Below are 27,994 nucleotides of genomic sequence, written 5' to 3'. Positions count from 1 at the left end.
GCTGCCGGGCGCGTGCGCGCGGCGGGGGGGCCGTGCCCGCGTACCGACGCGTGAGGGGAGGCACGAGCGGGGCGCCGTCCCGTGAGGCGGAGGCGGCGTCACCCGGGCGGCCGCTGCCGGTAACGTGCGGCGACGGGGCCAGGGGCCGCGCTAGTCCTAGCTACGTGGTGGCGTTAGGCAGGGGCGCACCCCGCCTGGGGGCGGGAGGTTGAAATGTCCGGTGCCTGCCGGCGCCCGCCTCCAGCCCTCGGCCGGGTGCCCACAGAGACAACAAAGCGCTTCGAGAGGCGTCTCGTCCTCCTGCCGGTGCGAAGCGCTGGGGAGCGCCCTGGAGGTGAATTGCGTTGAGTGTTTAGAAGCGGCTGTTTTCTTTCAGGTTAAACTGCCCTTTTCTCTCAGCACACCTTCTTTTAGGAGAAACTATTTACGTAAAGATGGGCGCGCAGAACTTTTTTTAACAGCAAGAAATACAGGGAGATAGGAAATACAGCTTTGCCTTGGCTGATTCTCTTACCTGTTCGCTTTGAGAGCAAAGCTGAAAGTTAATGGAAAAGCAATAGACTCTCCATCCACTGGCTTTTTTTTTTTTTTCTTTTTATTAGTTTTTTCAGTTGTAACCCCCCCCCCCCCCCCATGCTTTTTTCAGTGGAGGCACAGGCTACTGTGTAGCAAATTGAAGCCTACAAGACGGGAAGAAGGTGCTTTCAGGTGTGGTTTCACGTTACAGCTAAGATAATGAAATACTGAGTTGCGTGGAAAGAGGCAGCCCTATTTCAGGTTCCCTATCCCATACGTCTGAGCTCGCAGTCTGAAAGTTGCATGTTAAATCAATTCAGCTACTTGAGCATTTTTTTTTTTTTCCTAGGGATAATTTTCTGTCAGAGCAGCCAGCTGACCTGACTCACTGTATGTCTGCTTCATCACTCGACATGATCCAGGGGAAGAGGCAAAGGTACATATTCTGGTAGGAAGAAGAGAGGGTAGGACCATCTCTTCCAGTGGCTGCTTGCTGTTAGATCAGTTTAGCTACACCTAATTTTATTTTATTATTTATTAATTTTTTACTGCCCCCTTAGGGAGAGTGGTTGGCACTTCACAGGTTGAAAGTTACGGTATGACATCAGTTGAATTTGTCTAGCTGTGCTTTGCCAATAGCTATTGCAACTGGTCTAAGACTGTTACTGCTGCTTCTTTTCAGTTCCTTTCAAAATAAAAATAATAATAAAAAAAAACCAAACCACACAACAGCTCAGAAACAATCTTTTTGCTCCCAACAGTTAAAGGTATATATGTAATTCACTTCTGGAATTGCAAAAATTTGTATTCCTGTGGGAAAATATGAATGTTGTGCTGATTTCATGTGCAGGATTGCTGGAATTAGGATTTTATTTTATTTTCAATCTATCTGCTAGCCCAGGTTCTTCTTACACCCTTTCAGTTAGAGGAGAAGACTCCTTTACTGGAGTATGGAAACAAGCTTTAAGGTTGAGGAAACTATTTTGGAGAGCTTAAATGTTTTTAGATTGGCCATTGTTATTTACTTGAAAATTAATTCAAATTAGTTTTCCATCATATTTGTCCTTAAGTGCCAGTATGTCACAGATTTTGCATTGCTGAAAATGGCTTGAAAAGGTGAAGGATTGATAGCTACGAATTACAGAGACCATGAAATGGAGTAGGCAGTAGTTTTATAGTTTGGTCCCAGAGAGGTGATGTAATTGCTCCTATATCATTTGGGAAGGATTAAATGAGGATCTGTTCCTATTTTCAGCATCAGTGGCCCAATAAATTTGCTAGATATTTGAGAAGAAATGGCAGAACAGCTAATGTTTACATTGCCATGGTTTGCTTTCACTGTCAGTACTCCATACTTCATCACGAGTGGTTTGTACTTCTCACAAAGGAACTGCTTCTGTTTAACAGGTTCAGGTGAATTCATTGTATTCGTTTGCATTTTATAGCTTTGATTCTGGAGCAAATTTTCTGCCATGAGTATTTAAAAAAGCCCCAAAACCTTGGAAGAATCAAGCGCTTGCACTGCATAAAGGGCTATGCAAATTAGATGTAAACTATCATATTTTCGAAGTTGTCACTTTAGAACATTTTATGTTAGTTACAGAAAGTACTTTATTTCTTCACCTCTGACGGAGTCTTATCCTGCTTGCATCAAAAGTCTGTAGCAGTTTAGACTGCCATGTTAGAAGCATAAGGAATTGGCTGTAGAAAAGTATAATGAATAATGTTAAGAGGCAAAAAAAAGAAATTACTTCCTTGTATACATAGGTATTATTTGCTATACCAGAGCTGAATTTAGCTTAATGCGGTTTTCTAATCTCTAGGGTATTTTCAATCTTATTTTATGTTTTAGTGTTGATTTCAACCTATGAATGCTACTTTGATAGTGGTATGAAAATGTTTAAAAAATAAAGTAAAAATCCTAATATAGGATTTCTTTGTGAAATGAATTTCAGGAAATAGCGGCAGAAGAAACAGTCTTACAACTGCAAACGAAACCTAACAGCACGTTACAAAGCTGGGAGTACCTACTAAGCCTGTTTCTTTTAATGAAATTTGCCATGATGTTATATCTCAGCAAGGGCTGAGGACAAGCCTTTACTGGAGAGAGGGATAATCATAGTTTACAGCTTCCTGGGCTCATGAAAAGAGTCTGGCATATATATTTAGTTTTTCAGTGTACATGTACAATGTATGTGCTTGGCATAAGAACAAATATCTTCTGTGATTTCATAATATGCTTTGCTGTTAAAAATGTTGACAGTTTTATTTGCAAGCTCTAACGTTTTCTTTCTACGTGCAAGCAAAGAAAGCCTTGAACACAGGAACTAAGAACATTATTCTGTATTAGTAAATAAGAGTTAAATAATGCACATCACAGTCACCTCTTTCCCATCATAACGTTGTTCTCTAGAGTGGACGGAGATCTGGGTGCACCAGAGAGTGACAGTCTTTAGTGCACCAGAGAGACAGGTCTTTTAGTGGATACAAGAAGTCTGCAATTACCAAACTTGCCTCTGGCCTGCAGAGAGGGCACAGTGGGAACTGAAACTGATGAAGTCCTGCTACTTTTCTTGTATTAGCTCCATCGGTGCCTTTTAGTTAGCTCTTATTTGCCAGAATTGACCTTATGCACTCTGGTTGTACACAGAAATCATGATCTGTGGTCATCAACCATGTAAAAGTGTATCTCAGAAATTATCATGGACAAATTTAAGTGAACGAACAGGCGAAACAGGGTGGCTTCATTTTTCACGTTAGGAGAAGCTTGGTAAAGCCTAGCGGCTTTGCCAAGTTCATGAACTAGATTCCACTAATCTGAAACATGGACTTTGGGAAATTTTTTGCCCTTGAAACTTTTTTCCTTTATTTATTTTTCCAAATTAACATTTGAATGAGTCCTTTCTAAACTTAGGCGAGTAAACGAGAGGAATCAATACACCACAGAGTTCTGTTTAAGTCTGGCAAACAGCAGCAGTGGGAGTGCAGTGCCTGTTGAGCAATGGAACATCTTGTGGTAGCCTAGTTATGAAGCTTTGACGATACAGCAAGGCAAAGCTGTGGGTAAGAACTTTTAGTAAACCACCTGATGGAAGTACAAAAAGCAGACAAGTAGTGGAACACAGGAGTTCTGTGGTCTATCAGGCTTGCTACAACTGAAGAACTTGTGTGCCCAAAACCCGGTTTAATCCAGCTGTCGTTAGGCCTGATGCAAGTTATTATGTTTCCTTGCAAGTCATGCTTCACTGACATCCTGTTCTCACCTACTGATATCTGCCTTGAAACCACAATATATGCTCAAGTCTGAGGCAACTGTTGCAAATAACTTTTGAAAAGTACCCATGGACGTCTAGACAAATGAGAAATGTCAGGACTATGGCCTGTCCAGGGCAAAACAATAGGTCAAATTCAGTATAGTGAAAAAAAGCAAAATTTTTAATATAAAGATTTCATACAGCAATAGCTTCACAATGAGGAAAAAGAGGTGAAAGAAAGATTGAATGCAATAAAAATAAAGAATAGCAAAGTACAAAGAGGGAGTACATTTTTTTAAAAGATTTTGTAGGTGGTAAAAATTAACTACAAATCTTAGCGATACACCTGTATCCTTGTCCCTATGTTTCTTGTGTGTGTTATAGTTGAATGTTAACAAACTGCACCATGTAGTGTATGACTGCATCGTCTGAATCAAGAGTACAGAAGGAAAGTAATCTCTGGAGTCTTACTGTCATTTCTGTAGTAACTATCATTTTTGATGAAGGAATGCTAACAAAGAAATGAGCCTACTAACTCTGTCAAACTTCTGAATATAGCAGGTGCAGATGAACATAAGTAATCTTGTTTAAAAAAACATGCAAGATTAATGCACTTGCACTTTCTATGCGTGTGCTTATCTGTCAACAAATCAGACCATGAGGTAGAGATCTCAACTAAATTATTATACAATTTATGCAAACAAGCAGCCAGACAGGGTGACCCTGCTAATAATGCCCCTGCAGAGGGATAAGCTGCAGCCTGAAACCAATTGTATTAGGCTCAGTTTCAATATGTTAATCTAGAGAAAGCAAGGTTTCACTGTTTCTGTGCTGCATGTTTGACTTGGACACAGCACAGCTCCCAGAGTGGTGGGAACATTCCCATATCATGCAGCCCTGTAAGGCAAACAAATTATCCACAGGCTTACGTAAGATGGTCTAGGTATGTGTCATTTCTTATATTTTCTCCACATAATGTTGTTTCTGTCAAATGAATGTCAAAATTGTGTCATTCCTGTACAACTGTAAAAGAACAAACCGATATAATTACTGGCAAAGAAAATAGTTTTAACTTCTTAGCTGCTGGTTAATTATTCCTACTCCTAAACAGTCTCAGAATTTTAAAGAACTGGCCTAGCAACACGTTGTCAGCTGCCAACAGTTGAAAGCTATCTATAGGATATCTGGGAAAGAAAATGCAGGAAGGTATTTCCTAACTCTACTGAAATACATTAGAGGTGAAGAGCTTATGTTGAAACAGAAGTATTTTACTCAATATGAACTTCCTTAAGGAAGGATGTTTGAGATGTATACAGCAAATGAATAGGGAAGAATAAAGGTTGCCCTGCATACTGGCAGGCCCACAGTTACTGCGACTATTAGCAACCCCTGTCAGGGAGGGGAAGATTACTGTTCCACTGTGTTAATGGCATTTGTGATCCAGAATAGAAGTTCTTTATTCCATGGGGGAAAGCTGTAGAGGATCAGTCAGAAAAAGGTTTTATATCTTTTTGTGGGGAGATAGCAATAATATTTTGTTGGACAGGAATATATCGTCCATGGCAGGAAAAAGGTTTCATCTGCAGCCTTGTGCTTAGAAGGCGGGAAACCCCTTGACACTGGGGGTTAATTGCAATTTTAAACAATAAACTAACTGGCTATGTCTTAGCAGATAATTTCTAGATCTTTGGGAAAAGTCTCCGTCCTCATCAAAGATTGCTGGTTTTTTGATGGGGCCAGGAAAAGGGTGAGAAGAGGCATGTGTAGACTTGATTTGTAAAAACTATTTGAAAATATTAATTCTGTATTTGAGTGGAAATTTACAAAATCCTGAACTCTTCACATTATCATTAGCTACAGTGAATTTAGCAGCTTGCAGGGTTACAGCAAGATAAGATACAGATTGCACTTAAGTATAGAAATTTGATTAGAAAGTTAATCCACTGTTTTAGAGAATGCCGTTGCTTAAAGTTACCTTATTCTGGATTTAGTTTTTATGATACAGTTACATTTAGTTTTGCCAAAATAATTGCTGGCTTTCTGGACTGGTCAGTTAGTTAAGTGACAAACAAAGATTTCTATACCACTCATTAAAGAATGATACAAGAACAGGCATGCAACAACCAGATTAATCTGTGCTGCTGACAGTGCTCTAGAGATATTTATATGTAATTGCAGGCTTCTTCTTCAGTACCAGGAAAAAAATTGTTAAATTATGATGACTAAACTAAGTTTTGAGGCAGTAATGTTATCTAGACTATTGGCTTCTATTACTAAATTCCATTATTTTAAAGAGTATTTTATGAATAATTTGTTAAAAAAAACTATTTCAAATTGAAAAGCCAATGCAATTTACAGATACGCTTTTAAAAATACATGATTTTTAACAACATTAACCAGTTTTGGCTGTTCACACAAGTGTTGTTCCACTAAAATTATTTTGTTATTGTTGACTAAAATAATTTTTTAATCCTAATGTAGGAAGATTTCAGGTTGTAAATTATCAGAAGAGTAAATACCACATTGACAGTAAAACCTGGCTTAGCTCCCAACACCAATGCTTTGTATGTTTCTGCAGTTTACAGCCACCTGTGTAACAATAGTACCCTAATGATATTTTGAAGGATGTTAATGGATACATTTTTATATAGATTATACATATATTTATCCAAAGCTTTTGTAGTTGCTGACTATGTCTACTTCTGGGGTTAAAACCAGTAGTCTTCAAACAGCACGCAGAGGCAATACATACATGCAGGTCCTCAGGGCAGATACGGCATTCATTTTATTGAAGCATAAATTTGGCAGGTTTAAAATCCAGAAAATTCTTAGCTCCACTGTGGCTTTGTCATTCCTTACAGTTATTGGAGAGGATACAGTTATTGCTCTAGCATTTGTGCAGATCTGTGTTGGTAAGAATACACTTTCTCTGCCCTATAACTCTCAGCCTGATTATCCATCACCAAAAACATTGTGCCTCTAAGGAACTCTAAGGAAACATACAGAATCAGCAATTTTATTTCTAATTAGACTTGGTGTTACCCTTTTAAACTAAGAAATGCCTCTGTTCTTGAGAATGAGTTTCAATATTAACGTGGAAGCAATCAGAGTCAACCCATACCATCAATAGCTGGACTCCAATGATATGCCGAAAAAACCACTTCTTTGGTTTTTACACATCATGAATTACAGAAATGTTAGTGGTCTGTTAGCTCTACCTTGGAGATTTAGATATATAGAGATGTGTGTGTGTGTGTGTATAACCCAATGGCAAAACCTCCATTTATCCAGGTGAAATAAGGGTGATGCTCTGAATCTTCTAAATACCATGTCAGTACTCTCACTGGTAGGATGATTTAGGTGTACACCATAAGAGCTCTTCTCACAAAGACTTACTCTTTTACAAAAATTCACAAATTCAGTACCAGAACCATTGAAAAACATTAATATTATTGACTAGGATGAGAGGAAACGGCCTCAAGCTGCACCAGGGGAGGTTTAGGTTGGATATTAGAAAAAACTTCTTCACCGAGAGGGTGGTCAGGCACTGGAACAGGCTGCCCAGGGAAGTGGTTGAGTCTCCATCCCTGGAGGTATTTAAAGAACAGATAGATGTGGTGCTTGAAGACATGGTATAGATGGACTTGGCAGTGCTAGGCTGACGGTTGGACTCGATGATCTTAAGGGTCTTTTCCAACCTTGACGATTCTATGATTCTATGATATTAGGAAAAACTTCTTCACCGAAAGGGCAGTCAGGCACTGGAGCAGGCTGCCCAGGGACGTGGTTGAGTCTCCATCCCTGGAGGTATTTAAAAGACATGTAGACGTGGTGCTCGAGGACATGGTTTAGTGGTGGACTTGACAGTGATAGGTTAACAGTTGGACTCGATGATCTTAAGGGTCTTTTCCAGCCTTAAGGATTCTAGGATTCTATATTAATGAAAAGCCCAATAGCAGGATGAGCTACTGGATTCAGTCTAAGTTCTGAAAATAAGAGCAATTTAATCTTTATCACTTTTTTTTTTTTTTTTTAAGATTTGTAACATGCATGACAGATGGAAAATAATCTGTGGAAAAGCACTCAATTTTTAATGCTTTATGGAGCAAAGGCTACTTTTAGTTCCTCCAGTGTAAGCCAGCTGACTGACTTGGAGCGCTCTCGGTGCAAGGGTAGAACGCGGCTGTAAAGTTACCTTGTTAATAAACACGTAAGGTGGCTAACACACAAACGTAGTCTTTATAATGGCAAATTCAATTACGCTGGTTTCTTTTGTTTGTCTTGGACAATAAATAGCAATACAGGATATTTCTTATTTAGAAAGTGATCTCATGCACAGACCCCATTTAAGAAATCTGTATTACTTTAAGTATATTGAAACCTTAAGCGAGAGAATTTGCTGGAGATGACAATGGGGACCCAAAGCAATGACATACAAAGATCTGACATCACCACGGTATTGGAAGCGCCTGTAGCACAAGAGGATGAATTTTAAGCATTTGTGAAGAAGCAGCGCCGCTTGCGGTTGTTGCTCTGCAATACTCGGGTTCTTCAGCTCTGCCCTGCGCTGCCAGCCATCTGCAGGTGCAGCTCAGATCCCAGCGGCGACCACCCCTCCCTGCCTGAAGGCAGTCATTTAAGCGCCTAAGAGCTTAAATAACCCGTAGGGGCAGGACAGCGAGCGCTTGATTCTATAGCGCCGGAGTAACTTCGTTTAGGTCGGAACTAGCGCTACGTCACGAGCCGCAAGGCGCAGCCCGCGCCCGCGGCGTTGATGAAGCAGGGACTGCTGACACAGTGGAGCGCCGCCCGCCCGGGGGCGTCAGCCCTTACCTGCCGGCGGGAGCGCGGCGTCTCCCGGCGGCCGCCGCCCTCGTCGCCGGCGGACAGGCCTCGCGTCCTCGCCCGGCGGGAGCCGCGCCGCGGAGCGCCGCCCTGCCCGCGGAGGGCGAGGCCCTACCTGGGGCGGTGGCAGGAAGGGGGCGGGGCGGCGGGCGGCGGTTCCGGGCACGTCGGCGGGCGCCGCTCGTTCCTCGCGCTGGGACCCCGCCGCCGCCCGCCCCCCCATGGCCGCTCCGCAGGACCCGCTGCCCCCAGGTGAGGCCGCCGCGGGGAGCCGGGCGGGCGGGGTGCCCCGAGGGGCGGTGGGAGGGGCGGCGGCTCCGAGGCCCCCCCGCGGGTCCGGGGCAGGCGGGGCGCGGCCTCCGGCGCCCTGCCGCCCCGCGTCCCGTCCCCCCCCGGGCGGGGGTGACCCGCGGCCGTCGCTCACGGGAGCCAGGTGAGGAGCCTGGCCCCGGCCGAGGTTAAAAGGGTTTGTTAGTTGCTCCCTTCCCCCTCCGCACACGCTAATTAAGCATGGTAATACTTTATCATGTGCTCCGCTGCTGCGCTTCAGTGCAACTTGTCTTGTCAAGCCTGTGCCAGTGCTCAGCGTCTAAGTTAGCTTGTGCTTTCTAACAGCACATTTCAAAGCCATGTTGTTAAAATCGCAGACTCCGGGTGGTTAGGAAGCCCACACTCTAACTTACATGGCTAATGGCGCAAATGACTTTTGAGTACCTCATCTCAGGTGTGCCAGCATCACAGTTTTTCCCTACCTATCTGCTCAGACAGTGACAAAGTTTTGAGCAGTTAACAGTAAACAAAAATGCACAAGTGCTGATGTAAGTCCACCAGATTTTTCAGAGAACTGAATATTCTAATATAGTTTGCCGTATTCCCTTCTCTTATTCAAATCTGAAATTCATGTGTCTCTGGTCAAAGCACCATTGTTGATTTGGGTTTAATCAAAAGATTCATCTCTATGAACAACATTAGTATTAGGGTGATGCCTTTATTCAAGTTGTACTAAGTTGTCCTATTAATGTGTATGCCCTGCCTTGGCGTGAGAGAGGTTTTATATATGTGTGGTTGAACTACGTAACTACAGTGGACCCCTTACATGCTTCGCTCGCTACTGGTGGTGTCAAGGCTATGCTGCAGGGAAAAAACTGCAACAGAGGGGAATACCGACTCTGCTACATGGTGCTTTGTGAACCCCCTCCTGCTTAAAGGTCAAAATGCTGCAGTCTCCAAAACCCACCTTCAGACTTCCTTCCAATGCAAGGACAAAGAGCGGATGTAGGATTAGAAATTTGAATATGTACGTGTATACACATATGTACGCCTGCGTATGCATAAAATTGGCAAACTGTTCACACTGTTAAGTGCACAGCATTGCATCCCGTTAGAGTAGCAGTATTGAACAGAGAGAAATGGTGGTGATGGGTACAAGTCTGCTGCTCCCGTTGCAGACTGGTTATACTGGACAGGCTCAGGCAGGAGAGCCATGGCAGCTGCTGAGCAGTCAGTGTGCAGGTGCTGGGCGGCAGAAAGGAACCTTGGGAGCAACCATCGAACCTGACTTACGCCTGTCCGAGTCAATTTGCACGTGCTGATTTATGTCCGTCTGGCAGAAGTGTGGGGAAGTAAATGTAGGCCAGTGGCTGTATGCTGTCGGTGGGGAGTATGGGGATAGTGATTTTTTTGAGGGATCCCAGATAATGTTGTCATCAAGCTGTCTGTCAAAGTAACTATGAAATCAGATGGTCTGCACTGAATAGTCAGTCAGATGATACCTGTATTTCCTGTTGGCTTTTCAACATGCAAATGCTGAACATGTGGATGTTTTACATTTGAGATAAACAGAGAACTTTCCTCCCTGCTGTTTTGTGCACCTGCATCCAGCTGTATGAGATAAGCTGCAGAATGCTGTGGGAGGTACATGTGGGAAAGAGAGAGGGGACATGGCATTTTAATTGCCTTATTCACAATTAAATATTAAGTCTGTGGTTTTCAAATTATCTGCCAAGTATCAGTGATCAACAAGACCACGGTGAATCATTTGCAGCCAGTATGTGGAGCGTATATTCTTAGGTACAAATATTTATACACATGCATGCCACTTATAGAATGCCCGTATTCTTGGAACTTCTCGCATTTTTTCAGTGCTTCCCTCTGGATTGTGGAAAGTAAATAATTACTAGTGTTGCATTGTACCTTGGCCATATCTTGGAGATGTGACAGAAGATAGAGGATGAAGCCCTTACCATAGCTACAGTAGCCACCAAGGTACACCAGGGCATGGACATTTTGTGGGGTCTGCTTTCATCTACCTTAAGGCTCCTCTTATATTACAAGGGCAAACGAAAGATTTTTCTCTCTCTCTCTTTTTTTTTTTTTTTTTTTTTTTTTTTAACTCGGGCAAGAATCCATAAGGAGGAGCTGTAAGGCCTCCAGAATAAACTGACGATAAGTTGCATGCTTTGCCACTGGGTTTGCTGGGTCTTTGCTGGCAGTGGAGAAACAGTGAGCCCAGGGATGCCTGGGCTGGCCTTCTTCACTGCAGTCTTTCTTTGGCTCCCAGTACCAAGCCTGGTAGATCTGACCCCTCTGATCGTGTGCCACCTGCCTGGAGAATGCCTGTGGTCTTCCTGTGGGCACGAGCACGGAGAAAGGCTCCTCCTGGCATTGCAGAGAGGGGCTGGGCACCACACCGCACACCCAGGAACTGCTGCTGATGGGGCTGCCCCGCAGGAGGGAGAATAGCTCTGTCCTGGAGCCCCGGGGCTGCTCCTGTCCCACTGCTGCCGCTTTTTTTATTTTCAGGCCTGTTTATTGTACTGTCTTGTGTTGTCTTATGCTTTAGCTTGTTGTTCTATTGCATTGAGTAGATTTGTAGGAGCAGGCCCCGAAATAAACAATTATGCTAAATTTGAGTTGGTTAGAATAGTGTCTATGCAACTTCTGTGTTATTTTGGGGATCAGTGTTTATACTGGGTGTTTTGTAATTCATTTCTGGGACTAAGTTGTGTTCTAAACCGCACTGATTTCTATATTTGGGAGAAGGTAATCACCAAATATTGATTCCAACCACCTCTTTCTGGTTGCGGTTGAAAACACTTAACGTGGTCTTCTAGTAAGTATAAGGACTTTTAGAATAAGAGTGACAAGAATGGAGTGAGAATCCTACTACATAATTTAAAATGTTTTTCAGTTTTTGAAAACATGATATGTATCAACAGAAGAGATTCCTTGAGGAAATGGCATGACAACATTAAATTACAGGAGTGGTGTTGTGAATCCTGACTTCTATATGAAATTTTTTTCAGATTCTCTGTGCACTTTTGGTCAGTACCCCACTATTGTTTATCAATTTAGCCATCGGTGCAGAGGGGTTGACATTTAATGGTTCACCTGCAAATGCTTTGAAGATTTATTTTTGTATCCTTTTGATGCTAATATAATTGAAATTTCTTATTTTATTGTATACAAATAATTAATGCTTACGTCAAGCATATTTTTTATTAGGTTTTTTATTACAGTCTGCCGTTTATTATAGTATTTATTTTTGTTGTAGTGGGTATGTTTACTGTTTGAATTATTGCTCGAAGAAAAAAACAGAGTGCTGCCACTCAGAGAACAAAACTTAGCTTTTAGCAGATTTACTGGATTTTATTCTTTATTGCTGAATTGTTTTGTGATTTTTTTTTTTTACTAAAAATAATTTAGAATTTTTATTTAAGTCTATCTTATGTTAGCTTAGAGTTGGGTTTCCTTGTTGCATGTAGTTTCTCATCTATGTGCTAGTAGCTCTGACATTTTCTAGTTTGTCATGTTTTCTTGTGGAAATGTAATTTGACATAATGCATGTAATGGCTGCATAGTTGTGCTTTATCTCGGTCAGACAAAAAAGCAAAATATGAATTGCCAGACAGAAATATTTTGAAGATTATGCAGTGATGAAGCTTTCTTATCTCCAGCAGATCATGCAGCAAAAGAGCCGGTGGAAGATACGGATCCAAGCACTCTTTCCTTAACAATGGTATGTGTTTCTGGTCTAATACAGTTCAAATCATTACAGCTCTCTACAGTTACGTAATGCAGAAGTGAGGTAAAACATTCAAGGATGTTGACTCAAACTGTGAGTATATATAGGGTTTTGCTTATCTGTATGATTGTATAAACAGATTTTAATTTACTAACCTTGTACAATTAAAGTGTAAATAAAAATACCAATAGGTACATAAGCTGAATTGGATGGTATCAGCTGAGCTGTCCATGGGATAGCCTGTAGAGGCTATGACAGTACCATTTTTTTAATTTTAAAAACCCCAAAAACTGAGAAAGATTGGTGCTGACATTCTTCTGTCTATATGGCTTGGAGAGATAAGAAAGCCCACCTAGGGCCTAAAATTTCAATTGTACCGAGATATTAATCCTTCCTGTACCTATTTTGTTTGATGAGTTAAAGTCATGGAGAGGTAAGACCGAACAGCAGTGCCTTACAGCAGGCATGGGTGAACCTAGGGAGAGACGAACAGCGCTATCTAGTGCTTGCTGGTAGAGTAACACCGTTTATGACAAGTTTTTGTGTCTTAGGATATTAAACATGCCAGTCTTGTGCTGAGACAGGAGTATATCGGGTAAAAGCAATATGAAATTCTGTGAAGTCTTTTAAGAGTTTTTATTTCTAATGTTGCTATGGATTGTTTACTCTGGGGAAAAGTTACAGTGCCATGTAACCCAGAGAAGACTGTTGCCTAATGTACAAATGTAAACAGATTGAAATGCATTGGTTTATTTTATGGATGGCAAGTGAGCAAGCTATTGCTTTGTCTTGGTGTTTTCTTCCCATGTTGAAGCTTTGCAACAGGGAATCAGCAGGAAACTCTGCAAATTTCTTTAGTAGTTTAAATGCTGATCCTTCACTGGGATCCATTATTGCAGTCTGTGTACGTGCATTTGTGTTAGCAGGTTTTAATAAAAGATATAGACTTTGTGATTGTTTTTGTGGACTGACTAAATTAGATGCTGTTTTGCTAAGGGGAGTTTTTAAAAGGCGGGGAAAAGTTGCTATGTCTGAGACGAATGAAAGTTTGTTTATCCCCCCACTCCTTAAATTAAGATGTCTTTAATCTGTTTGCTTGGTTATGAGCTTCTATAAAAGCCACGCCTACTTTTACATAAGGGTAGGGGTCATAGGGAAGGAGGTGGATTTCAGGTATAATAGTAAGTTATAACATGCCTGGAAATGAGCAGCTATCCCCTTAAACTCAATAATAATAGTTTTCTATTGCATCTTAACCAGCTTTTTCATTTTAGAGCAGAAGGAAAAATATTTTTTTCTTTCAGTACAGTAACATTTTAGTAAAGCTTACATCTGCTAAAAGCACTTTTGAAGTCATCTCTATTCCTCCTGATATGCATTACCTTTTCTAGACTATCTTGCTCCTTAAATGCAAAATTTCTTTCCCGATCTCTGCTTTTTCACTAAAATGTACTACCTTTAAAATACTGCAGCAAAGCAGCAAGCTCTGTTACTTTTGCATGTGCTAATCAGTAGTGTTAGTAGCATCTCGATTCCCGCATAAGAGTGTTACTATGTCTGATTGTCCAGATAAACTAGTAACAATTTAAGAGATGCAACTATAGTTATGCAGTTTTATGTACTCTTTCTCCAGCACAATTACACTCAAAATAACAAACATCTGTGTCTCTTGCCTTTTTGTTACAGACTGAAAAATATCCTGTCCAAGACACAGGAGTACCTAAAGGTAAGTACTGTGAATTCTGTCTATTCAGGTGTCATAGATCTGTGTTGTTACGTGCAATAAAACCATTGGTGTTATCCAACAGATTGAAATACTCTTACTTTTTCCTAGATGCTTACGTTTTAAATGTAGTGTCGTCTTCCGTATTTTTAAGGTCAGTTTGGTGTGTATATATATAGCTTTCAAAATTTCCTTCCAAAGTTTAGTTTTGATCTAAAAGTCAGTCTCAAACTGCAGATCTTGGTTCTCAATCTGGAAAGAAAATACAGTGGTGCCATCAAAAACCAGTGTTCAGAGAACAGATGGTAGAGATGTGATAATGTTAGAAGGTGGCTTTGAAGAGATAACCAGTGCCTTGAGGTTATCAGAAATATAATCCAGAAATACCTTCCAGGTCTTTTGCCTCTGATTGCATTCTCAGCCCTATAACCAACTCACTCTTCATGCCATCTTTTACCTTCAGCAGGTATTAATACCATCTACTTGGGAACCTAATATAGGTCCACTCTGCACAAGTTCCTGCCTCTCCTCACTGAAAATAGAGCGAGGGAGTGCAGGTTCTGTATTGCGTGAAGTCGAATACTTGGATTACACAGTGTGAATATCCCCTTCTATGGTTTCCTTGGCATGTGGAGTGGGATTTTCTGTCGTTCCAGGCTTCACCACTGGCTTTTGTCCAGGGAATGCACTGGCAGGGGTTCAGCTGAGAAGTGCCCTGCAGGTAGTGTATTCTGCATCCTGTGTTGCACAGCAGTGGGGACAGACACAGGAAACTATGCAGAAGTTAGTCACAATGGAAACTTTTGCTAAGGACTGTGAACAATATACCACTGGGGTTAAAGAAAGGTTAGAGACTGTTTTGGGGGCTCAAGGGTGCCAGCCAGAGGAAATGAGCATCTTCTCAGAAGTGCTGCTCAGTAGGAAAGGACAACATGGGATGAAAACTACTTTGAAATCATAAACTACTTTCTATTTATTCGCAGTCAGATGGTTTGTTCCTTCAAAATTGATTATTAACACTAAAGCAATTTCTCTGTAACATTCTTTTCCATGTCCTGTTTTTTATTTCACCTGTGACATCAGGTGCCCCTCAAAATTAATTAGATAAATTCCTAAATTTCAAATTTGTTAAAGTTGTTTGAAATCTGAGATTGCATGTTTTAAAATGCATTTAATTTAAAAATGAAAGCTGAGAGGAAGTAGAAATTTCAGCAGTTTCTGTAGAAAGGAAATGAACTTAGTTTATTTTTAATTTTAGTTTCTGCTTCGTCTTGCTAAGTGTAAAAAGATATAAGTACTAATATAGCTTGACATCTCCCCTTTGGAGCTGAAAGTGGTACGAATACCTCTTAATATTATGTTCATTTCTGTGATTTACATTTTTTTCTAAGAATGACTTTTCATAACTATTTCTATAAAAATACAGACTTAGAAATATGAATCTGTGAGCTAAAAAGTGTTACAGATGTGCAGGTCTGATTCTGTGTAACACAAAACTATGTTTGCTTCAGACATAATGTTTGAATAGACAGTACATTGGCTGGGGGTGGGGTGGGAGCTCTTTTGTTGCTTTTATAGGTCAATTAATTAATGGACCATTTCAGGGCCATAATTTATTAAAGTTCTTAGCACCCTCTACCAATTATGAATTAAAGGTGAGTTAAGGGAACTTCTCATCTTGCAGGACTAGGCTTAATATTTACATCATGTTGTGATTATAATTCTACCTCCACTCAGACACAGAACAAATTTCACACATAATGTTTCCACACAAATGAAGTGGAATTTTGATGCCCATACTCTGCATTTTCAGCCAGACTTTTTTGGATTTTTGTTGTTGTTGTTGTTGTCTCTGAACCTACAGTCATAAAGAATAAAGATGATCTGTATTAAGCATTTGCCGTGCTGGGGGTGGAATATGATTTGGCTTTAAGTTTCAACAGTCTTATAAAAGCAGAAAAAGAGGAAAATCACAATTTTGTTTTTTTTTTTTTTTCTTGCAAGTGTAAGGATGAATTATTCGATTCAGATCAGTTTCTTGAGTGAGATAAAGAAATATATCTTCTTTCTGTTATCTGTCGATTCATAAAGATAATAGCTGTTCTTTAATGAGATCTTACCACTAAACAAACAGCAAATGGAAATGTATCAGTGCTACAAACATAGTCACCACCATGGAGAGTTCTTGTGTGTAAAAACGTGTAGAATATAACCTCTTTTAAGCTCGTGTTAATGGTTAGTCAGTACTTGGCCCAGGGAATTATGCAAATGGTTTGATGATGAGGACCTTATTAATCACGCAGAGTGAAATTTGTCTGTTTGCACAAGGTTCACAAAGGACTTGTGCATCCGTTGTACCCCATTTTGAGGGCTGAAGCGAAGCTTGAAAGGTAAATAGAGTTTGTGCTGTACTGGAGAATGTTGGGCTTTTCAGTATACTCCCAGGGCAGTTGATAAACACAGTTTGAAATGGATTATTTCAGTGCTGCAGAAAACTCCTGTGTAGTAGAGATAAGTAGGATAAGCCTAATTTGCAAACGGGCAGAATAAAAGGTAAATATTTGCGTAGCACATATTTCAGCAGCTATCATTGTGTGATGAGAAAAGCAAAGAAAAAAGGGGATCATATGGACTTGCGACAGTCATCTTCAGCCTACTTTGATGTATTAGTTTGATTAATATCCTCTGGTCAGCTTTCTGAAAATAGAACATGACTCTTGCTTCAAAAATAGTGTGGTGTTTGTTTAAAAAACAATTGCTACACTAATATCTGATCTCTGCAAGGATTATTTTTCTTTGCACAGTCATGCTCTGTATGATTGTTGTAGTCTCTGCCAATTTAACATTTTGGGCTTTTAATCCAGCATTTCCAAGTGAGTGATCATGATATAGAGTTAAATTTTGTATGCTAGACACCTATAATTTCTATTTGATAGTCTTACTATTTGAATTTGTATTTGAGTGGAAGACCAGTGTTTCACAGTCTTTGTCTTAGATGAGGAATACCTAACAGATCAAGTTACATTGGAAATTGCATCTGTGAACATCAAGACCCTTACGTCAGATTCTGGCCTAATCCAACAGGTAAGAAAAATGGTACCTGAATGTGAACTAAGTTATTGCTATTGATTAAATAAGTATGTTAACAAAGAAATATATTTTCAGACTATAACTGGAGAGCATGGAATTACTCAGTAAAACAGACCAGAAATAGGCTCTGTTTTCAAGAGTTCAATGAAGTGAGCTTTTGTGGAGAAGAGCAAAAGAAAGGTTATTTAATCATTAACATGTACTTTGTATCTTAAATAGGTTTTGATTAGTGTGTAGATGCTCTGAGGAAGCACTGACAAAGAGTTAAGGCTTTGTCATGCATGCTCTCCCTCTTCCCTGCTGAAAATAGAGCCAGGGCAGAGAATAAATGAAGAAGTAAGGAATCCTACATTTTGGACTCTTTGTGTTTTGCCCTCAGGGAGGCATTTGACTGTTCTGCTTTAACTTTGGGACACTGCTCTTCCCATAGTGGAAACACTCTCCACTGTTTGTGAAATCTTACATTGCCATAGGCTGGGCAATGCTGAGTGACCCCCATGCTCCATGGTTACCATCTTTCAAGAATGTTGTTTGCTGAATTTCAAATTGATTCTCTTTGGGTTGAGCAGAAAACTTGGAGAAGAGAAATGAATGAGCATTTTCCAGCAAGACGAAGAATTAGGAGTTCCTTATGCCAGTGTCCCAGCTGAATTTCATCAAAAACAAACATGAGTTTGGTATGCATTTCGCAGATGGTGGAGGTAACAGTCTCATTCCCATCATCAAGAAGAGAGCATTTATTGCCAGCTTAGAATCACTATAAAGATATTTCCGTGTACTAGGGTGTGAATGGTTCTGTAGAGCTGAAAAACTTTCTGCTTATCTTCAGACTGTGCCTAGGTTTATGGCTTTGATTAGACCTGTAGAGGTTGATTGGATTTTAGTTGTGGGCAAAAAATATTCTTGCTTAATACCTTAATTTCATGGGCAGCAGCACTACATTGTCTTATTGCAATTATATTACAAGAAAATGATCTTGAATAAACCTGAGTGCATCTGACTTGATAAAAGTAGATAATAACTGATCAGTAAAAATATGAATTTTGAAAACAGATGTATAGCACCGGTAAGTATCCCTGTTTTTCTCTGTACTTTTTGCAGTACTAGCCACTCGTTATTTTTTATCACAAGACATGAGTATAATGACATCTCTTAAAGGCATTTAGGTATTAGCTTGCACAATACGGTTTGAACTTCCATGAATTCATAAAGTCTGGGAAACGTTACTAAAGCTCAGGACAGCAACTTAGCTATTGCAAACTAAGTGAACAGTATCCACTTTTTTTTTTTCCTTTGGTTTTTATTTGCTTGCTTGTTTCTTTTGAAACAGATCTCTGGGGAGGCTGAGCTGTCATGGGCAGCTCCTCATTCTCCCAATGAGTTACCCTTCTGGGGTTTGCTCTTCAGGGCTCAGTAATAATGTTCTGCCTTAAATTTTTAAGGAATTTGTAGGAATGGAGACAATGACTATAATCAGGATCTCCAGATTTAATTTTTCTTAAACTTTGAGTGCTCACATGTTGCCATGAAGGCCAAGTTCATGTTTAAAAAGCTCTGTCCAGAGAAAGTTTATGTGGTGCCAGTGGAAAAGTAAACTACTAGAAGATAATGGCAAGAATTATTCTGTTGCAAGTGGCATGTGCAGTGTTAGATCTCTCTTGAGTGGAGAGCAGACATTCTGTGGTGTGAACTGATGTTGCATGTGTGATCTTGCAGTTTTCAGGGAATAAAGAAGTGCTGAATATAGCATGCAAATTTTTCCTTTTTAAATATTTTGGAGATTGTTTACCTTCTTTATAATTGGACTGTGAATGTATGTATGTTCACCACATCAACTGAAACTGCCTATATTCTATTTTTAGTTGATTTCTTAGTAAAGAAGGTGTAGCAGGTAGGAATAGAGTATCTTATTACACTATATTGTTACCCAGTTGACTTGAGTTTGCATGCACAGCCTGCAAAATGTGAAGAAGCCTGCCGTGACAGTTTCGGAAGAATGACACAATACAAAAAATCAACAATACTTTATTGCAGCTATGTAAGGGGAAAATCCCCTTCTGCTTTTATCTTTAAATCCTCAACAGAAGAAAGCTATTTCACCTGGCTCCACACCCGCGTAGTTAAAGTAAGGGCAGCCGCAGTTTCCCGCAGTTCTAGGATCAAGGTGCTGTCCTTCCAGTTTTTAGGTGTTGCTCTCTAAATAGAACTGAAATGTTACAATGTGTGTTGCAGTCTCAGGCTGCTAAGTAATTTCATTATGTTTAATTAGCAGGCAAAAAGCCACTGAGGGAATGCTTACTTCAAACAGGAGGAGGGTTAGACATGAAACAGCAGAAATGTTCAAGTCCACCTGTTGTCTAGAAAAGCTTCATATGTATGTAAAGAAATTTGTAAAAAAAGCTCCTCCACTTTTCCTAAATCAATGAAACCGTCCCTTACTCCTGCATGTTACAGGCAAAATTCACGTTTTTTTCATTACAAAGCATTTAAAAAATCTTTTTAATCAAGCAATATGAATTGTTGAACAGCTGTTGGGGGATTAAGAACAAATTATTCAAAAGATGTAACCCCATAGCATATCACTAATAAAGATGACATTGTTCAGTGGATACAACCAGGGCAGTTTTGTGAGCCAAAGCATGAAAATGCTGCCTGAAAAGACTGCAGATTGTCAGTAATTCCTCAAAAACAGATGTATTCCCTGTTTGACTTTACAAGCAGTTCGGGATTCTACTAAGTAATCTCCTGCCACTTGTAAATTAGCCAAATAGTTACTCTGGTGCTCAAATACATTGTTTTGATTTATATTTGTTTTCTGCTTTGTAGCCAGAAGACAAAGACACGCAAAACCATAGCGATGAATCACTTTCAGGTAATATGTCAGCTTTACTGTTCTACGTATTTTATTCCTAGAATTTCTTTGAAAGTACTTTTATTAAAAACTGCTATTTGTCATAACCAAGAACTGCCTGGGTAGTCAATGCTTGTGGAGCTCATTTCGTTACCAGTGTCATTTACAGCTTCCTCTTAGTTCTAAAGGGGGTGGTGATCAATAATGCGGACCATATGAAGTGGTTAAGTTGGGCTTTCCAAATACATCTAGTACATCCACCTTTGAAAGAAATTTGCAAACAGCTACCTGGAGAGAGCAGAAGCTGGCAGTGGGCTCTGGGGGCTTATCCCATAACTTTATGAGTTCAGCTGAGGGTGGGGGGATGTGCAGATGATACACAGTGTTAATCTAACAGTGAACAGAGTTCACTGTTAGTCTGTTAATCTAACAGTGAACAGAAAATTTCCTATTAGTAAAGAAGCTTGTCCTATCATGTAGCATCAGGATCATGCCATTAGGTGGATAGGTCATAATTTGCTCATCAGTATCTAACACAGGGCATCTTAGAAAAGCAGGATTCTTTATAATGCTTTTGATAGTCTGCACATGGTATCGCACAAGAAGCAGGTTGGTTTAGTTTTGTTTACCTATAACTATGCCCTGTGTTTTCTTTACCCCTTCTTCCTTGCTTCTATTGGAGGATAAAACTTACTCTGGCATCCTTGCAAAGCAAAATAAGATGAAATTCAGATAGGGTGTTCTCCTGCCCTTTGAGCTCAGCCAGAACTTTGATTGGATTACATTCATTTCGCCTTGTTTGTATAACTAAATCTTAGTATGAATGAAGCAAGCAAATTTTGTCTCACTTCAGCAAGAGTTTAGGGTGCACGAGAAGAACAGAATAGTTCATATTCGTATTTCTGTAGAGAGCAGCTGCAAGGCCTGTGGAATACCTGTGAGCAAAGATGTCGCCAGAATGTGTTTCCCCTTAACAGGGAATCTAAGCATTTGTATGAAGTTATGTGTCTGCAGCAGTGTTGTTGCTGCATGTCCTGACTTGTTGAAAACTTCAGAAGCTGTCTTTGGCCTGCTAAAAAGGCAAGCCAATGAGCAACGTTACAAAAATAACAATAGCCTGCTCTTCCCTTAAAACCAAAAAGCAAAGTGCATGCAGAAACTACATTCAACTGAGTTGCTTTTATCAGCACTAATATTCAGAATAAAAAAATCACAATTTGACAGTCTTTCTGGAATTTTCACACAATCTGACAGTAATTACTGCAAATGAAAAAACAAACAAACCAGCCTTAACAGATGCTGTTGTCTGTATGAGTAGGTGGCGCTGAGTACCAGATTTGCCCTTTGCCAGAGATACGGTTCAGGTCTCTTAGACCAGCACTGATCCAGCACTTGTAAATTGTGTGTCACTGTTTTCTGTTGTTGTTTTTAATCATTGTTTTGATTAATATCAGTTTTCTTATTGTAGTGTCCCTTTTTCAAAGAGGTTTATCCCAAATAGGACCAGTTACTTCCCTATTTCAAGCTGTACAATGAGGCTGGAGGGCAGAAGCTTTAGAAAGTGCTTCTAGGCTGTGTCCATTATCTACTACTCTTCGAACATACCAAATTCTCCCTGCCTTCAAAAAGGAGCAGGGAGAGTTAAGGTCATATCTGCAGCCAAAATGCTCAAGCAATGCCCTACACTACTGCAATGTTAAAGGTCTTAGTATTAGTATTTAACTAGAAGTATGACTAGAACTGGTTTCTACATGCTTTTATGGGTTATTAATATATAATATAGTCTGATAGCACCACTGTGATGGATGCTGGGGAGATATTGACTGTTGTGTGTGGGAGACCTCTAAATGGCAATTTTTAGTATTTGATACAGATTTTAGAATACATCGCCACCTACTTCCAGCAACTTGGTATTTTTATTTTTCTCACACATGGAGGAGTATGCACTTTATTCCTTCCCATAATGTACATTTAAAATAGGCTTGCTTGCTAGAACAGGGACAAATTTTATTGTAAGAGCCCTTACAAAGCAAAGGAACATTTCCACTTTTTCATTGTGTTAAAGTACTGGATGTTAGTTGTGTTTGCAGCTGTCAGCAGAGATTCTCCTGGTGCAAATATTTCATGTTGCTATGAAGGCAGTAGCTCAGAAGTGCAAAAGCTTTTCCTTCATCCTACAACACATGTATACAAGATGCACATAATCCTGTTGGTGATGTACGCAGGGGTTATGGCAGATTCAAGGAAGCGACGTAGTTCCCAAAACCAAAAAAGGCGATTATGCCAGCTCACACACTGGATCTAATTGCATGCCTTTTCTATAAATGTATAAATATGGTACTTTCAAAATTACTGCCCTTTTGATTATAGCCACTGAGCGTAGTGAAGAGAGAAGTCTGACAAAGTTAATTTCATGGGTACTTCCTAAGGAAAGGCATTACATGTCACTATTCTGACTTTTTCAGAAACGATTCACAGGAACATAATACTCTTCATCCCTTTGTGCTTTTAACTTTTTGTTCCCCGTGAAACCGTAGCAATAGATCCTAACTTCTCCCCATGTAATGGTTTTCACTGCAGATCTCAAGAAAACCTGCAAGGAAAATGGCACCTGCTCCTTGTGCTTATTCCGTGCACCGACCATCAGTGACATGCTCAATGATGAGGACTTGTTGTACACAGTGAGGCTAAAGCTGGATCCCTGCCACCCAACAGTGAAAAACTGGAGAAATTTAGCAAGCAAGTGGGGGATGACTTATGATGAATTGTGTTTCCTTGAACAGAAGCCCCAAAGTCCCACCTTGGAGTTCTTGCTACGGAATAGTGACAGGACTGTGGAGCAGCTGATTGATCTCTGTAAATTTTATAAGAGAATGGATGTTGTGAAAGTGCTGCTGAAATGGGTGGAAGAGGAATGGCCCAAGAGAGGGAACAGAACTTACCAGAATGACTTCTAGGCCAAAGAAACTTGTTAGTCCGTATGTGTTAAATGCTGGGACTAGCTGCCACTAGTACATGGGAGGTTTCCCTTGCAAGAGAGAGCAAGCCTGTACTGACGGTTTGTATACTGTGTAAGCTTTATGTACTGTATACACGTATATATGTTCTGTGCCCTCAGGGTTGCAAAGATAACCTTCCAAAAATGGATGGAATAATGCAGGTTGTGTTCTTGAGTCTACAAATGCCTTCAGTTTCTTTGCTGCTGTTCGTAGGCTTCCTAAGCAGAAGAGGAATGAAAAAGCCAGACCACTGGTTTTACTGCAGCAGTTGTGAACCATGTCAGTTGTGTGCTGTTGCTATTGGGAAAGCCACAATTAGAAGGCAAGTCTCTTGGCCTTTCTGGCAGCCCTTCCACAATTTTATGTGTTCTACTTAGTAGAAGATGAGGGGTTATTTTTTTTCTTCCTTTTTTAATATTTTTTAACCTTTATGACACTGGTTTTGGCACAGGAACACCTCAGTGTTCCAAGCAGCAGTTTGGATTTGCATGTTACAATTAATTCAATGCTTCAACGTCACATTCAGGCAAATTAAGCTTTAAATCTCTCTTGTAAACAAGAATAGATGTTAAACAAAATAATTATTTGCATACTTCTACATCATAGGGCATATATTTGCTGTAGAAGAAATCGTGCAATTCAGAGAGACTTTCCAGCCCATAACCACTAGGGACCAAAAAAACCCATTAAAATGCTTTACACTTAAAATTACTTTCCCAAGTTTTGAAGACAACGTGCACTCTGACTGTACTGATCTGTTTCTCTCAAATGCCTCTTGCATTGCAGTGTGAGGTGACAGCTAATGCCTCCACCCACCGTATATCCTTAGTATTGAGTATAACTTCCCTTTTCACAGGCTGTGGTTTTGTTTACAGTCCTGTGGGTTGACCTGCTTTCTGTCCCATGCCAAAGTAGTTGCACACTTGTGTGAAACTAGCACAAGTTTATGTATTGATTAAAGCCACTCTAATGGGAAATTAACAGCTGAATTCATCTACAGTCCAGGTAGATGGTTATTAAAGCACTTATGGTGGTTTAGACTGATGTTTCTCAAAGAATTTTGATACTCTGAATTACACTGTTTACATTTAAAATATTTTAGAAATTGGTCTTTTTCCTACCATTCTTCTGTGTTCTAATGTTTTAAAAAAACTCCTGAAAAATCAGTTATACAATACAATGTATAAAGTACTTATAGCTATAATGCCACACACAAAAATGTTGTGACTTAAAAATACTTCTAGTTGTTACACTTACTAAAGGCATCTCAGATAATACTAATATGTACATAGGTGTATATACCAAAGCACTGGTGAACAGTATGTCAAGATGTGGGGCAAAACTAGAATGGGGTAGAGGTTGATGCACTGTTTACTTTTCTCGAGTAGAAATGACTAAGAGTTAGTAGTAAAGCTGAGGGAAGTCTAATGCTGTATACTGAGTTTCTTACTGTAAGAGAATGAAAAGGGACCTCTGGTAATACTATACTATAGATAATAAGCGATATGGTTACAGAGGAGGTAGAAGTAAAGACTAACATTTTCAATGTCAGGCACTAGTTCTGGGGTGACATAAATTATCTTTATTTTAGTGACTTCAAGAAGCTGAAGGTCTAGTTTCAAGGTGAAAAGACTGACCTAAATTTGAGGTTTGAATTTTTTCTTTTTTTAAAAGCTTGTGGAAGACTGGCATTTTTAATAACTTTTTTTAACCATTCCTCAAAAAAGCTACTACTCTTTAGAACAGTAAGTTTTCTAGCCATACTTTAAAGAGGAAATTGTACTGCTGTATCTTGTTGGGGCTGCAGTTCAAATGTTTCATGTTCCTTCTCTAGGAGCAGGGGTTTCCAATAGATGTCTGTCAACTCGAACTTGTGCAAATAATCTTCTGTCTTTAGTTAGGAGCTCTAGAATCAGCTTTGAAGACTACTGCAGTGGCTGGGCTGCCTGCTACTTTCAGTTCCTACAGAGGCATCCACTGCTTACGTGTAAACAGCTCATGATGCAGCTTGTCCAACATAATCCCCATACCTTGGACCTACTATATGCATGATTTAGGATCATGTGTCTGTGTATTAGGTTGTTCTGAATGATGAGTGCTGGCACGTCTGCCAACAGCTTTTCTCTCCCAGAATATATTACAGCTATATGTGTGGTATTATAGTATGCTCTGCTTTGGTAGATCCAGTCCAGCAAAGAGCTGGACCCCTCACCTAAGACTCATAATGGGAACATGAAATGATGCAGCAGCATTTCTAAATCAAGATGTTCAACTGAAATCTACCCTTTTTCCTGTTTTCTGGCTAAAACTTGTAAAATTTTGAAGAAACACTGCTGTCTTGTGGAAATGAGTTCTGATCCCTTGAAGCTCTTGAAAAGTCACCATCAGCTGCAAGGATTCATGTCTGATGGAAATAAAACTGCTTCTGAGAGTTCATGTGTGAATTCTGTATAAATTCAACACTGAAGGTTGAAAATGTTAGCCTTAAACTTCATCACACACTGGATTACTCATTCGTATACTTGAAATATTTTTTTCCTCTTTGTATGGCATGAATTGAGATGTACACACTTTTTTAGTTTTATATCTGTTTACAAAATATTGGGTCTGAGTGTTCAGTTTATTCTTATATCTTCTGTTATAATGTATACTATTTTTAGAAGAAATATAGATTGTCAATGTTTGACTTTATCGTATTTGTTTTTATTACAGCTAGGAAAGCAGCTGTTTTCCTTCTCACCAGTCACCTTGGAACCACTGAACTATCAACTAGTTGTGCTGTGTAAAAAAAAAAAAACATCTTATATACAAGATTTGTGGCATCTTAAAGCACCTATGTTTGCAACAGATACTGCTGTTCAAGAAAGGAAGATGCACTTTTATCTTTTCCATATGAAAAATGAGTTAATTTTGATAAGGTGATGAACAAAGCTGTTTACCTAGAAACTTGCAGCGGAGTTACTAACTATAGAGAGGTATGAAACCTACACTGGGTGAACTTTTCCCAAATTAATAACCAATCTGATAATGAAGGTTAGAGAATCACATGGACACTGAAAAGGCTCTACTAGATTATCAGTTTTGTCCCGTTATATCTTTCTCCTGTTGCCGTACAAGACCTGCTCTCCCTTCAGGGATTTCCAGTTCTTTGGCTGCCATCTCTCTGCCTGCAGGATAATCAGTGGCACTTCCCACCCCCTTTAGCTTCTATGAAGATGTCCAAACCACTATATGCTTTCATTCCTGCAGCTTTATCTAAGACATGGTGAGCCTAAGAACTGTTCTTCAACAGTAAAGGATGAGTCCTGTGCTCCAGGAGCCCCTAGTTTTGCTGTGAGGTCCACTGTGGGGCATCCCCAACAAAACGGTGACAGTATCCAGTTGCCTTACTTGCTGCATGCACTTCTCTCTGATCTGTGGAGAGGAGTGCAAGATGAGCCCATGGGGCTGTCCTGTGGAAGCCTACCATAAAAGATACGGTAGTCAGCATGGCCCCAGGAGCTTGCTTGGAAGTAAGTTGTACAGAAACCGTAAACCATACTTCTTTCTGAATCACTACTGAATAATGGAGAGCTGCAGCTCAGTCTGGGCAACGCTTCATGCAAGAGACTGCATATTTTTCACTGTCTCAAACTGACTGCCTCCCACAGTTCCAAGTCAAGCTGTTAGCAAGTGGAAAAAAATGTAAATTCTGCCTTATGGTGGTTTAAGTTAGGGTAACACTGTTGCCTTGTAGCCAGAGGTATTTTTTTGTCAGACAGCAGAATTGTTTAAACAAGGTCAAAGAAAGTGCATGGCATAATAATTTAAGGAGCAGCCTACTCCTGCAATTTTTGCAGCATATTGTGTTCTCTGTCCATGAAGGAAAAGCAATTAGTTATTCATAACTAATTTCAATACATCTTGTAAGTCTTAAGTTTTGGGTCAGTTTTGGACAGTAGGGCAGAGCGCCATTAAATGAGGACTTGGGCTTGTTGCCTGTTTTGACAGAAAAGTGTTTTTCCTTGCCCCTGAGCTCGGCTAGTCCTGATTGCTTGGCTATGGTCAGCTGTTAGCCTTAGCTGGGTAGGGAAGGTACGGATCTACCGGTCACACAGGCAGAATACGAGCAGCACTAAGAAGAATTTATTTGGAAAGATGGATTCTGTAGTATTTGTAAGCCTGTACCTTGGCCAAGGACTGGAACTGACTCCATCTTACAAGAAACTGATTGCAAAGAGGAGTTGACTGACTTGGAAAAGGCCTGCCTGTACCCTCGGGGAGGGGCAGGGGCAATTAAACAGCCGGGCAGACTTACTAGTTGATTTGATCTCTGTACTTTACCTTTGTAAAACAGTGTTCTTGATTTCAAAGGCAGGTCATTGGGGTAAATGTATATTTGTTGCTGTGGTAATGAGAATCTTGAATGTGAGAAAGATAAAGCAGTGCAAGTCTTGTTAGGATGGGATCAGCAAGGTTGGCTTTGGCCTTTTTGAACTCCGACATGAAAGAGTATTGGTGTGTTGTGTTTGTTCAGGCTTTGTTTACTGGCCTTCACAGTGCTATGAAGATGAGGATTAAAATTGGAGAAGAGATGAGAAAGAAGTAGCTTCTGTCAGCAATAATTAGTGAGAAGTAATGTCTATGGTGTTAACTTCCTCTTTCCTCTGATATATGTACAGAAATCCTTTTCTTGACTGAAAATCTTAGTTA

General features: G+C 40.1%; 1 protein-coding gene across 17 annotated transcripts; it reads left to right on the top strand.

Moving 5' to 3' along the window:
* Positions 1 to 17: 17 nt before the first annotated feature.
* EDARADD (EDAR associated via death domain) lies at positions 18 to 27,977 on the top strand. Of its 17 annotated transcripts, none has more exons than XM_087776331.1 (7): positions 18 to 119; positions 866 to 952; positions 12,575 to 12,633; positions 14,326 to 14,365; positions 17,325 to 17,446; positions 20,279 to 20,324; positions 22,884 to 25,988. In XM_087776331.1, the coding sequence occupies exons 3-7, from the start codon at positions 12,631 to 12,633 to the stop codon at positions 23,258 to 23,260; spliced, it is 588 nt and encodes a 195-aa protein (XP_087632457.1). In that variant the 5' UTR covers positions 18 to 119; positions 866 to 952; positions 12,575 to 12,630; the 3' UTR covers positions 23,261 to 25,988. The 17 variants fall into 17 exon arrangements, 15 of the variants coding, with proteins under 15 accessions (XP_087632457.1, XP_087632456.1, XP_087632460.1 ...); XM_087776330.1 differs by having other exon boundaries at positions 12,572 to 12,633; XM_087776334.1 differs by having other exon boundaries at positions 38 to 334; positions 17,358 to 17,446.
* Positions 27,978 to 27,994: the final 17 nt, after the last annotated feature.

Source organism: Nipponia nippon, unplaced genomic scaffold (assembly GCF_047370975.1).
Source record: "Nipponia nippon isolate SJK-2023a ecotype South Korea unplaced genomic scaffold, ASM4737097v1 scaffold_4, whole genome shotgun sequence".
Taxonomy (NCBI): Eukaryota; Metazoa; Chordata; class Aves; order Pelecaniformes; family Threskiornithidae; genus Nipponia; species Nipponia nippon.
The sequence above is the reverse complement of the archived record's forward strand: the minus strand, read 5'-3'. Positions and strand labels throughout refer to the sequence as shown.

Excerpts from the sequence above, each read along its gene's own strand:
- EDARADD (XM_087776320.1), top strand. The coding sequence starts at position 8,837 with ATGGCCGCTCCGCAGGACCCGCTGCCCCCAG. Across the intron at positions 14,366-17,324 it reads AGACACAGGAGTACCTAAAG|TGGAAGACCAGTGTTTCACA; the intron begins GTAAGTACTGTG and ends TTTGTATTTGAG. Across the intron at positions 17,447-20,278 it reads ATTCTGGCCTAATCCAACAG|CCAGAAGACAAAGACACGCA; the intron begins GTAAGAAAAATG and ends TCTGCTTTGTAG.